The following is a 13,009-nucleotide window of genomic DNA, read 5'->3' as shown; positions in this document are numbered from 1 at the left end:
TTGAGCACCTATAATACACCAAGTACTCTGCCAGGCCCTGAGGATACAGTAATGAACTAGACACAAACCCTGCCTTAATAGTTTTATATAATAAGACTTAGACAAATAATATAACAGTTATAGCTTTGTGTAGTGAATTCTTGGACAAGGTTGAGAGCAGAGTGGACAGAAACAAAGAAGAGCACCTGATGCAGTCTTGGAGAGTTAGGAAGGCTTGCTGGAAGAAGTGAGGCCTAGGCTTGGAGGATTAGACAGATGGTTGGGCAAAGGAATGTTTGAACCTTTTAGAAGCAATTGCATGTGTAAAGACTTGAGAAAAGAACATACAGTATGGAAAGAATGTAAATAAATCAGTGTGATGGAACACAGATTAAAAGTAAAGAAAGTGAAAAAGAAGTATAAGCAAAGAGTCATATCATGAAGGGCATTGTGAGCTATACTGAGATAAATCCAGATTTATCTTTTGAGCAGTTGGGCATCAGTAGGGGTGTGTCAGTTTGTGTCTTCTGAGAAACAGGCATGTATTGGGCTTTTATTAGGGGAAATAATTATGTGTGAGAAAATAGGGAAGGAGCTGGGTAAATCTGAGAAGGCCCTTATATTTTGGTACAACTCTGACCCTTAAGGAAGGAGAGAGGAATAGAAAGTTGGGTGGAAGTGTTCCAGCCTGCCGTGCAATCCAAGGACAGTTTGGCAAGACCACTGGGAAATCTTCAAGCCAAAGCTGGTTGTCAGAGGAATCCCATTATCTCTCACCAATGGGCCTGCCTTAGTATAACTCCCATGGTCCAGTCATTGGCTGGGATCATCTCATAGGATGTGTGACCATGGCACAACTGGCAGTGGATTTCTATGCACACACCAGCTGGATCCCTTGGTCAGTTACACTCCTTATAGTTGAAATTCATCAAGGTGTGTTGTCAGTGCCAACACAAGGGCATTTTCAGCATATAGCAAGGTGATCAGATCAGATTTGTATCTGTAAAAGAATATTCTTACTACAGTCAGAATAGATTCAAGTGAGCCATTGGGATTGAGCAATTAGAAGGCTGTTCATGATTAATTCAAGTGACAGATGATGGCAAAGTGGATTAGAATTTTGTCAGTGGGGACAGACAGTGATTGAGGGGTTTATTAATGCATATAGAATTTACAGAACTGGTAACTGAATAGAAGAGGTAAGGGAAAAGGAGGAATCAAGGGTAGTGCTTTGCTAGCTTGTTGTGTGATTACATGGGTATTGGTACCATTCAGTGAACTGAACAGAAGAAATTGAAACTGATGATTTTAGGTTTAGGCATGTTGAATTGGAAATATTGATGGTCTACCCAAGAGAAAATATCCATTATAGTTTGTTAGTTTGATAGGTATGTTATAGTGATAACATATACTTTTCTGTAACTTAAAAACTAATGAACACATATTGATTTAAGTAACAGAAGTTTTTTCCCCCATTCAGTCCAAAAGGGTACAATCCAAAAGGGTATTCCTAATTGGCAGGCAGTTTTCCTTTAAATGATATTTCAAAGATCCAGTCTCCTTCCCTCTTTAGATTGTACCATATTCAACTTGTGGCCTTCAAGGTTGTGCTTAGCTACATCAAGCCAGTAGAAAGGATCAAGGGTGGAAAAGGCATATCCACTTCATAACTATTTCAGCCTGGAAGCGATATACACCACTTTTGTTCATATTTCATTGTTGGTAACTAATCACATGGCCCCATCTGTGTATAAGGTGTTTAAAATATGGTCTGTTGCTGGACAGCTGCTTTCCACTGACTATTTCATATTATGGAAGCTAAACACAACTTTTTGTAGGACAGTTAGCTGTATCTGCCATGGATTAAGCACATAAGTGATAATTGAAAGCCTAAGAATAGATGAGATGACCCAGGAAAAATAGAGTGAGAAGTAAAGATTGTTGAGGATAAACCTTCAGGAACACTGGCTTTAAAGAAGAGAGTCACACAAAGAGAACTGAAGAGAAACCTGTCAGAGAGAGTGGTTTTATGAAAACTGAGAGAAAAAATGTTTGATGTGGAAAATAGCATCATATAACATGGACTACATTAGGTAACTGGAAAGTTTTTGGTGGCCCAGGTGCATAGTTTCAGTGGGGAGTGTAGAAACCAAAGCTGAGGAGAGACTCAAAGGTTAATCTTTTTTCCATGATTCAAGTAGTGGTTCTCCAACTTTTTAGTTTCAGTATCCCTTAAACTCAAATTTTTGAGGACCACAGAGAGCTTTTGTTTATGTGTTATATTTATTGAAATAACTGCATTAGAAATTAAAACTAAAATGTCATGCAGTCCAAGGATGGTTTGACAAAGCCACTGGGGAATCTTAAAGCCAAAGTTCATTGTCAAAGGAATCCCATATCTCTCAGCAATGAACTTTTTATGAACAATAAACATTTTAATGATACAGTGGATATAGTGGTTCATTAAAATGACCCCAACAACCCCTTTGAAGTTAACATAAATAGGAAGTTTTTAAAAAAAGTTTTCCAAGACAAAAAAGACTAGTAGAGTGGTATTTTACATTTTATAAGTTTCTTTTAATATCTGGCTTAGTAAAAGATAGCTGGATTCTCATATCTATGTCTTCATTCAGTTCTATTGTGATATGTTATTGTTTTGGTTGACGTGCATCAAGAAAATCCAGTCTCAGATATTTACTTGGAAAGGGACACCCTGAGGGTCCTTGGACCACATATAGATAACAGGGAATGTAGAAGAGTTTAACTTTGTTTAAGTGTTAATGGAAAAAGGTTATAAGGAGGGTGATGTTAGAGGTAGAGTTGATAATTGGGAGAGTGAGGTTTTTGGAGGAGGAAGAGAAGTTGTGGTCCTAGCAGACAAAATAATTAGCTATGGAGTTGATAATTGGGAGAGTGAGGTTTTTGGAGGAGGAAGAGAAGTTGTGGTCCTAGCAGACAAAATAATTAGCTATGGAGTTGATAATTGGGAGAGTGAGGTTTTTGGAGGAGGAAGAGAAGTTGTGGTCCTAGCAGACAAAATAATTAGCTATGGAAGCAAGCAAAGGGAGGGACTTCTTGGATATATTACTGAATAAGTCTGTAGCACATAGTAAGGATTGAATAATGTTACTGTTATTACTGTTCAGGCAGGAAGGAGGCTAGGATGTGTGAGAATTTTGGTAAGTTTGGAGGTAGGGTGGTAGGAAAAGGAGGGGCTCCCATCTGGTGAATTATTCTTCGTATTATGTACACAGGCATGCATATGCATGGTGTAGGAGACAGTCAAATGCAAAGAGTAAGGGAGGGCTAGACGGAAGAGTCTGAGGATAGTGGATAAGTTTTGAAGTAAATAGGAAAATTGAAGAAAGAACTGACCATGAAAATATGGAAGAATTGCTGCCCCTTCACCATAGTTACAGAAATTCTTGTAGAAAAATGGTATCTACCGCCAATTTGAAAAATATGATCGTTGTTTTTTGAAAGAGAAGGCCCTATTCAGTCTTAGGAAAACTTCCTGAATGGCTCTCTAGTGTGTCTTAAAAAAGCATAACTAACAGGTAACCCAGCTGCTTGCTTTCCGACTGTAATGTTGCCTTTTTTGGGTCTTCACACCACTCCGTTACCTTCTCCAGGTTAAGCATGTAGCAGCCACTTGTTTTGAGCAGCTAGGAGTCTGGCCCTGAAGGGTTGCATTGGCCTTCCTGCTTCCTCAGTGGCTGACCCCTTGTCTGGGAGTCTTGGTTTCTGCCATTACCTTGTAACTATTCCTAGCTAAAACTAATTTTTATGCTAATTTGTCAATAAAATCCTTTTTCTGTATTTTCTCATTGTTTTATGTTGCATTTTGTTTTCTCAGCCAAGCACCCAGATGGTTTTCTCCTTACTGCAATTAACAGATATTGCCATCTTAAACCTGGCTTTGTTTAAAGATAAATTTATTTAGGAAATGCTTAATTATTATGTAGATAGCATTGCTATGCTTTTTTGAATCTTTAAGAATATTATTTTAGACTAGAAAAAATTGAGCATTTAAAATAACTTTTACCTTGTATAATGGAAGCTTACTTCTGTTATTGTGCACATATTTATTTGTAAATATGTATGAAATTGTTGTTTGACATAAACCATGACCAAGGAGGGGAACTCCATTCTGTTTCAAAAAGGGGAAGCCAGCTTGAATTAGTCTTACTTAGTTTAAGTTTCCATCCAAATCTGTTGGTCTGCTCTTGTGCTGCCTTAGCTTATCTTTATTCCTGACGCATTGTGGCTTCTCTAACAGCCCTCTTTCATGTGTATTTTACATTTTTGCCATGTAGGTCTTTCACAGTTCTGCAGCCCCAGGCGGGCATTCTCTGAGCAGGGTCCGCTCCGCCTGATCAGGAGCGCCTCTTTCTTTGCAGGTTTGCGATGTGCTGTGTGGGTAGACTAGTTGGTGTGCCTCAGCGGCTAGAATCTGTAGTTATGCTGTGGAAACAAGAGTCCACATAAATACATTTGATGGGTATCGTTGAGAAAACATTGCTTAGGAAATATTTGAACTTAATTCCATTCTATTGAATATGGTTCTTAAAATTTCCAGAGAGTGTGTTATCATTGAAATTGACAATTTCATGAAATTTCAGTTTGCCCATTCTTATCTCATTGTCATACTTTTAGTTTTTAGAATCCTAAATCAAATTTTAATATGGAATTTATTCCTTATAGTACCAGTTCTAGTTTCTAATGTGACACTTTCTTGTTTCCATGGCTGAGTAACTTTTGTACCATAGTTCACCAATTGTAGAAAATACCCTATCTTATTATTCTTGTAAAATTTTTGATTTACGCTATTTCATAAATAAGATTTTTTCTTGGAGCTATGATTCAGGTGAACAAGCAAGACATATATGAGTATATTTGTTTATATTATTAAATTGTTGATTGTAGAGTGTTTGTTCATGCTTCTACATCCAGGGCTTTAGTAATACTCCACGTTTTCACACATTTTAGTGGGTTTCCTAGCTTTGTAACTTTCTGGTAGAAATTATTAGAATGTGAATAAAGTTATTCAAAGATGCTCTCACATTGATATCAATTTGGCCTTCGTTTCTTGTTTTAATTAACTTTTGTTTACCTTAAATATGAAATATGAACCATACCTATTTATTATAGAAAATTTGGAAAATAGATAAATAAAATTATATTCGCCATCTTGTCTGCCAGAGATAATTGCTCTTTTTTTTTTTTAAAACCAAATTGAAATTTTACTATTCAAATAATTTTCTTAAAATTTTATTATGGAGAATTTTATTGTTTTTATTATGGAGAATTTTGAACACACATGAGAGTAGTACTGTTTAGTAACTTGCTTTTTTTTCATTTAGTAGTATATTGTGAATCTCTTCCTATGTCATTTAATATGCTTTTAAAGTAAGAAATTCTCATCACCCCTTCTTTAGATATTATGTTATAGATTCCTTTTGTCATTTAAGATGTCATATCTTCAGGTAGATATCAAAGCTTGTTCAGCTGAGTAGTAGCTCCTGGTGTTGGGTTGGTGCCATGCTATTGAAAAAAATAAAGGAATGCAATGAGATGAGCATGATTTAGTTTGCTACTTAAAAGGAGCAACATCAACCTGAATAAGAATGTTTTATAACTGACAGTTTTGTCTTGATCCACAGTTCATAGCAATCCAATGGACATGCCTGGAAGAGAGCTAAATGAAGACAGAGACAGTGGCATAGCGCGCTCTGGTAATGCTAGGTTTCTGTATTAATATGCTTGATTATTATGTCACTGCTAACTAGCATTGATTTTTTCCCTTGCCTTTATCACCCAATTTTGTGTACAGTTTATTAGTATTTGGTAGTAAACTTACAAGAGAAATGTAGAGAGAGAGATTTTAAATTTTTTCATGTTTACTATTAAAGGTTCAGAGTTGTGTATTTACTTTTCCCTGTGTCTGGTGGAGTGTAATGTAGCAAAGTGCATGCTGATCTAGGAATAGCCAGTATAAGGAAAAAAAAATTTCAGTCTCAGTGTCCAAAATAATCTCTCATCTAGCATGTACCTTTTTATAGATGATGATATTGCCTCCCTGTTTTTGATCACTTTATAAATTTTTGCTATGTGATTATAATCATGAAGATAGAAATCTGAAATATCTTTTTGGCAAAACAAGCAGATCTGTTATCCTCTTTAGATCCAGTGGAAAGAAGGGAAGGATCCTAAGTCCAAGGAAAAATAAAGCATTTTAGCTTTCAATACCCCAAGCAAGAAACAGAAATTTAAAGATTGTGGAAAGGGAATTTCGGAGGAAAATAATTCCCACAGTCAGGTCATTGCAGCATTTATAATCCGAATGGACTTGACTATAATGTGTCTGTCACCTGACTGCTCCAAAGAGCAGTTTATAGGGTCTTCTCCTTTTTGAAACTTAGAGAAAGCTAGTCATGCCTCTTATTAAGAAAATGTCTAGGCATTTAGAGTCTTGACTACCTGTGCTCAAATAATCCACTAGTACTTTTAAAATCTTTAAATGCATTTGAATTCTTTATTTTCAAATGCAGCTTTTATTCTTAAATTCCAGCTGCTAACTTAAAAATTGAATTATATCACATTGCTTCTAGCTAATGAGATAGGGCTTAGCTAAATTAGGGAAAAGTGGGTTGAAGATAGGAAAAGACTTGTTACAGAGTTGCAGTTTCTTTTGGGGGAGGGAAAGGAGGGATATCAAAAGAGTATTTTCTCAGAGTTTCTTGCCAACACACTGTTAGTAGATATTCTTTTTTTCTGGAATCTTGCTCTAATAATGATGTGTTTTTTTTTATGATTTTTTGTTTTTTCCATTGGCAATTTTAGAGACTCATGAGGCATAATGAAATATTTGCACCGGCCCCCCTCCCCATATTTGTTAAAAAGATATTTGCCATTTTTACTTACTCATTACCAACTTACGCATTATACTTGTTTTTCTGTTTTAACAGCATCTCTCAGCAGCTTGCTTATTACTCCGTTTCCCTCCCCAAACTCCTCACTTACCCGAAGTTGTGCCAGTAGCTACCAGCGACGTTGGCGACGCAGCCAAACAACAAGTTTGGAGAATGGAGTATTTCCTAGATGGTAAGTTGGAAGATTACATTTAGAACAAGATTGAATAGTTCCCTGAACATAATTTTGTTTTGTAGAGGATGGACTTGCATTTTGTGCATTTTAAGACTGGAACTGAAAACTTTTATGTATTGTACATTTTAACATTTGTTTGTTCTGTTTCTATTTTGGAAAATTAATTCATTTAGGCCATGTTAAGTGCAATTCTAGATAATGAAGCTTCTTAGTTCCTCACTTACTCCATCGTTTTTTTCCCTTCATCTTTGACTTTACTCTTAGAATCAAAAGGAGAGGCAAATAGATGCTAGAACAGCCAAGAGAATCTACCAGACTCATCTATAAACCTTGAAATTTGACTTCTAATTAGACAAAAGTGTTTCCAATCTAATTCTCTAGTAAAATTTTTTATAAAAATGTGAGTGTGAAAGAATAGCCAACAGATTTTTTAGAGAGTCACACAACTGATATGAATTTTTAGATTTATTTGACAAAATGGCAGAAGACCTTTAACTTGCCTCTATTTAATTGGCAAGAAGTTTGAATTGCCAATTTGAATAAGTATGTGAACATTTCTTTTTAAGGTCTATAGAAGAAAGCTTTAATCTGTCAGATGAAAGCTGTGGCCCTAATCCAGGAATTGTGAGGAAAAAGAAGATTGCTATTGGGGTAATCTTTTCATTATCCAAAGATGAAGATGAAAATAGCAAATTTAATGAATTCTTTTTTTCACATTTTCCTCTCTTTGAAAGCCACATGAACAAATTAAAGAGTGCAATAGAACAGGTAAGCATAGTCGTGTTGTTGGGCTGTTTGTACCCTTTATTTTCTTTTATATCTTATTCTCCTGATGAAGCAATATTTATTTGGTAAAAACATTAACAGGCCCTGTGCAGGTACCCTTTAAAGTGCTCTGGGAGATACAAGTAGACTTCAACCCTTTTTAAAGAATTACTGTCTTGGGCGGGCCGCGGTGGCTCAGCGGGCAAAGTGCTTGCCTGCTATGCCGGAGGACCTCGGTTCGATTCCCGGCCCCAGCCCATGTAACAAAAACGGAGAAACAGAATACAATAAAACAAGAAAATGTTTAAAAATGTTTCCCTTTCTTCCTTCCTTCCTTCCTTCTATCCTTCCTTCCTTCTCTCTGTCTTTCCTTTAAAAAAAAAAAAAAAAAAAAGAATTACTGTCTTAACAAAGATCTGAAGTTATTCATCTGTTCATCCACCAGATAAATATTTGAGGGCCTGTAATATCACAGACACTATTCTAGTAACTGAAGATACGTTGTGAAAAAAACACTCCTAACCTCGTGGAACAGAAAATAAACAGATGAATATATAATATTTTAGGTAGTAGTGTATACTGTGGAGAAAAATAAAACAGAAAATGTTACATAATGAATGCTGAAAGAAAGGATTCCTAATTTTTTATAGGGTAGTCAGGAATATATCTGACACGGTGATATTTGAGCCATAGATCTGGAGGAAGTGAGCCCCACAATATCTAGGGAACACTTTTCTAGGCAGAGAAAAAGTCCCTATGGCAGGAATGACTTGATACTTGAGCCAGTAGTAAAAAGGCCAGAGTGACTGAGTGAGGAAGAAAGAAGCTTATAAGAGGAGATGATGTCTGAGATATCAAGGGACCAAATCACATAGGGCCTTTTAGGGTACCATTGTAAACGCATTCACATTTACTCTTAAGAAAGATGGGAGGGGGGCGCATACAGGAAGCCATTGAAGGGTTTTAAGTGAAGGAATGGCATTATTCATCAGGCTCACTCTGTGAGCAAAGGTGGATGTTGTGAGAACAGTTAGGAGGCTGTTAAAATAATCCAGGTGAGAGATGGTAGATATTTGAACCAGTGTCGTGGATATTTGAATCAGTGTAGCTATTGAATTGGTGAGAATTGGTTAGGTTGTGGGTATATTTTGAGGAGAGACCAGCAAGATTAGCTGATGACTGAATTAGGGTGTGAGAGAAGAAAGTTGACTACAGGAGTTTTCACTCGAGCAGTTAGAAGGAATGGGTTGCTAGCTAAAAACTGAAATGGGGCAGTTGCAAATAGAATAGACATGATGGTAGGAGATCGGCAGTTTATATGATACCTGTTGGAAATCTGAGTGAAATATGAGTCTGAAGCTTAGGAGAGAAGTCGAGGCTGAAGATAGAAATTTGAGTCATTACTTTATCGGTGATATTTAAAGCCATGAAACTGGATGGGAAAGAGAAGAATGAGGTTGTAAGCCAGAGCTGTGTGGAACATTTGCAGAGTTTGAGAAGATGACATGGAACAAAAGGTGCATGAGAAGGACTGACCATGTAAGTAGGAAGAAAAACAAGACCGAGTACTTTCTTGAAAACCAAGTGGAGAGAGTGTTTCAAAAAGAGGGGGTGATTGGGAGATGACTCTGAGGGATGAGCCTAGCCCTGGCTCTATGGTTTCAACAATGCCATCCTAACAAAAAGGGTGAAAAGAAGTGTAACAAATAAGGTATCAGTGGCTGAGAGAGTTCGTATAGAGTCAGGAGGCTACACTGGAGGTCACTCTTACATACATGCTTCAGTTGGACATTGCTACCTATCATAACTTGCCAAATCCCAACCAAAACCATTCCTGCCAATCTGAAAGAACACCTAGGGCATTAGATAAGATTCTACAAAGGTTCCATGCACTAGGGTAGCTTTCCAAAACCTTTAACCTCTACATGGGTTCCTGGACCAGATCAGTCCTGAAATGCAGAGCGGCAGGCTTTCCAGAACATCATCTAGTTCCGTCCTCCTCTCCCATGTTATCGACAGTCCCTACCAACATGAAAAAGTTAGAATGGGCATAGCCCAAATACTCCGGAAGAGTGGGAGAAAGATCAAAGGTGGTGGTGGAATTATACAGAGAAGGTAGGGTTTAACAAATGAGTATAACTGCTGAATCATTATGCTGATATTTCTTTTAGCCTTAGAGCAGCTAGAAATAAAAACCTAAAATGTGGAATTGAAATCCATACCAAACTCTGAAATCTGTTCTACAACTAATTGTTGTGATATGCTTTGAAATTTATTGCTTTTATGTGTATATGTTATTTAGAAAGGAGGAGGAGTATAACTGAGAAGGTAGGAAAAATGGTGGAACTGTAACCCATACCAAACTTTAAAATCTAGTGTGTAACAGCCTGTTAAAATGTACTTGGAAATCTGTTGCTTTTTTTTGTATATATGCTGTATTTCACAATTAAAAAAAGTTAAAAAAAAAAAAAAGGAACTAGAAAAAAATACTTTTCCTATATTCTCCTAGTGATCTCTAAAAAACTGCTTTTTAATATATTAATCTATAACAATAGTAACATATTAATCTATAACAATAGTAACAAGTACCTTGTATGAAGTATTTAGGTGCTTGGTGTATATTATGTCTATAATTTTACAAGTCTCAGTTGCCTTCCAGTTTTTAAAAGTCTGCGTATGAATTAAAGTGATAAAGCTACAAAAAAAGAATAATGGGGGGACAAAGGGTAAAATAGGTTGGGTAGATAGAAATTCTAGTGGTCAATGAGGGGGATATGTAAGGGGTATGGAATGTATGAGTTTTTCCTTTTTTCTTTCTATTTCTTTTTCTGGAGTGATGCAGATGTTCTAAAAAATTATCATGGTGATGAATATATAACTATGTCATGATATTGTGAGCCACTGATTGTACACCATGTATGGAATATATATGTGTGATGATTTCTCAATAAAAATATTTTTTTAAAAAAGGGAGTGATAAATTATGTGAAAAGCTGCTGATATAGAGTGAATGTATTACAAATATGAAAGGTATTACAAATATGAAAGATTATTGTTAAATACAAGATAGAACATAAGGATAGAGTGAAAAGAAGGGCAACCAATATCTTCTTAAGAGTTCAGAGAAAAGAAAAATCACTTCCTTTTAGAGAAAGTTTCATGTGGCCTACATTTTAAAGAATGTGTAGTTTTTAAAACATAAAGCTTTAAAAATTGGATAGAGCAGAATAGCCAGAAAAATTGATATCTTTGCCATCTAAAAAGGGCTCATTAACATTATGCTGATATAATCTCATCCAGGCCTTTTTTATCTATATTGTACTTTTATCTTGCTTGGGATTATATTGTGTCCATATTTTTAAAATTATGTTCCCATTTTAAAAATTCATTATTGTAACATGCTCTTTTCCCACACTATTATAAATAGATCTTAAATAATGTATTTTAGTCTCTGCCTGTAATTTAAGTAGCAATTTTCCTATTAGGCCATTTTCACTTTTTCACAATTATAGCTATGCTGAAGTTACATCATGGAGTATTTTCCATATGTTTTTATAGTTTTGTATTGTGAAATAGAACATATACAGAAAAAAAAAAGAAAAAGCAATAATTTTCAGAGTATATTTTAACAGGTAGTTGCAGAACAGATTTCAGAGTTACAGGTTATCATTCCACTATGTATTAGTTAGAGTTCTCTACAGTAACAGAATCAACCGGAAATATTCATAAATAGAAAAATTTTTAAAGTATCTCACATAATTGTGAAACGTAGAGTCCAAAATCCATAGGGCAGACTGTGAAGCTACCTATTCTGATGAAGGTATCTGGACAAACTCTGCAGGAGAGGCTTGCCGGCCAAAGCAGGATAAAAGCCTGTCCCTTCTGAATCCTCCTTAAAAGGCTTCCAGTGATTAGATTAAGTACCACTCATTAAAGAAGGCACTCCCCTTGGCTGATTACAAATGGAATCTGCTGTGGGTGTAGCCGAGATGATCATGATTTAATTCTATGAAATGTCCTCATCACAACAGACAGGCCAGCACTTGCCCAACCAGACAAACAGGTACCACTACCTGGTTAAGTTGACACGTGAAGCTGACCATGACACACTATTTCAGGTTTTTTCTTCTAACTGCTTCAAAACATTAGAGATTCAAAGAAATAACAATATAGTCATTCAGCAGTCGCACTCATTTGTTAACTCGATCTTCTCTGTTATAACAATTCCTTCTCCTTTGATCTTTCTCCCAATCTATAGGGGTCTTTTGGGAATGCCCGTTCTCATTTTTCATGTTGAGAAGCAGTGTTGACAATAAAGGACAGGGGAATATGATTGGTTGATAGATGTTTGTTTTGGTTTGCTAAGGCTATTGGAATGTAATACATCTGAGATGGTTGGATTTTATAAAAAGCCTCCAGAATAGCTTCTTGACTCTATTTGAACTCTCTTAGCCACCTGTGCCTTATTTTGACACTCCTTTCCTCCCTTTTGGTCAAGAAGACATTATTGATCCCCCAGTGCCAGGACCAGACTCATCCCTGGGAGTTACATCCCATGTTGTCAAGTTGATTTTCACCCCTGAATGTCATGTCCCACATAATGGGGAGGGTACCGATTTTCCTTGCAAAATTGGGCTTTAAGAGAGAGAGAGAGGCCATATCTGAGCAACAAAAGCAGTTTCTTTCCAGGTTATATTTTAGAAGAGATTCATAGAAGTTGAACTAAGGAACCTGTGGCTAAAAGTTCTTGATCCCTGTGATGGTGTACAGAGAGGATGAGGGGTACTAAGAGGAATTGTGAATGGTAGGACTATCTGGAAAAGTTAGTGGGGACCACATCATGCAGAATTTTGGAATGCTTGCCAAGGAGTTTTGACTTTGTTTTCAAAACCATCTGAGGATTGTGCTTTAGGAAAGTTAATTTGGCAGTATGTTTTAAAGCATCTTAGAATAAGAGGCTAGAGGTAAGAAGACCAATTAGAATGGTCAGGAAAATAGAGACAAAGCAGTAGTGACTAAGGATCATCTGCCCTAGAGAAGACATAATGTATTTATTTACATTGCATCTGCTAAAAGACAACTAGATCATTAGCAGTATTTTTTGTTTAAAACTTTTTATTTTGAAACAATTTCAAATTTATAGGAAAGTTGCAAAATA

The 13,009-nt window shown here is 36.2% G+C and overlaps 1 protein-coding gene across 5 annotated transcripts in view; it reads left to right on the top strand.

The window, feature by feature from the left end:
* FNIP1 (folliculin interacting protein 1) overlaps nt 1–13,009 on the top strand; it is a 170,099-nt gene that overhangs the window by 113,323 nt on the left and 43,767 nt on the right. For 4 of the 5 annotated variants that reach the window (XM_077138342.1, XM_077138344.1, XM_077138343.1 and 1 more), the window contains exons 7-10: nt 4,296–4,379; nt 5,643–5,714; nt 6,948–7,083; nt 7,653–7,854. In XM_077138342.1, coding sequence (XP_076994457.1) covers nt 4,296–4,379; nt 5,643–5,714; nt 6,948–7,083; nt 7,653–7,854 — 494 coding nt within the window. The remainder of the gene's footprint in view (nt 1–4,295; nt 4,380–5,642; nt 5,715–6,947; nt 7,084–7,652; nt 7,855–13,009) is intronic. The other variant, XM_077138345.1, reaches the window with a different exon arrangement.

Source organism: Tamandua tetradactyla, chromosome 20 (assembly GCF_023851605.1).
Source record: "Tamandua tetradactyla isolate mTamTet1 chromosome 20, mTamTet1.pri, whole genome shotgun sequence".
Classification (NCBI taxonomy): domain Eukaryota; kingdom Metazoa; phylum Chordata; class Mammalia; order Pilosa; family Myrmecophagidae; genus Tamandua; species Tamandua tetradactyla.
Note: the sequence above shows the minus strand (reverse complement) of the source record. Positions and strands in the feature narration are given on the sequence as shown.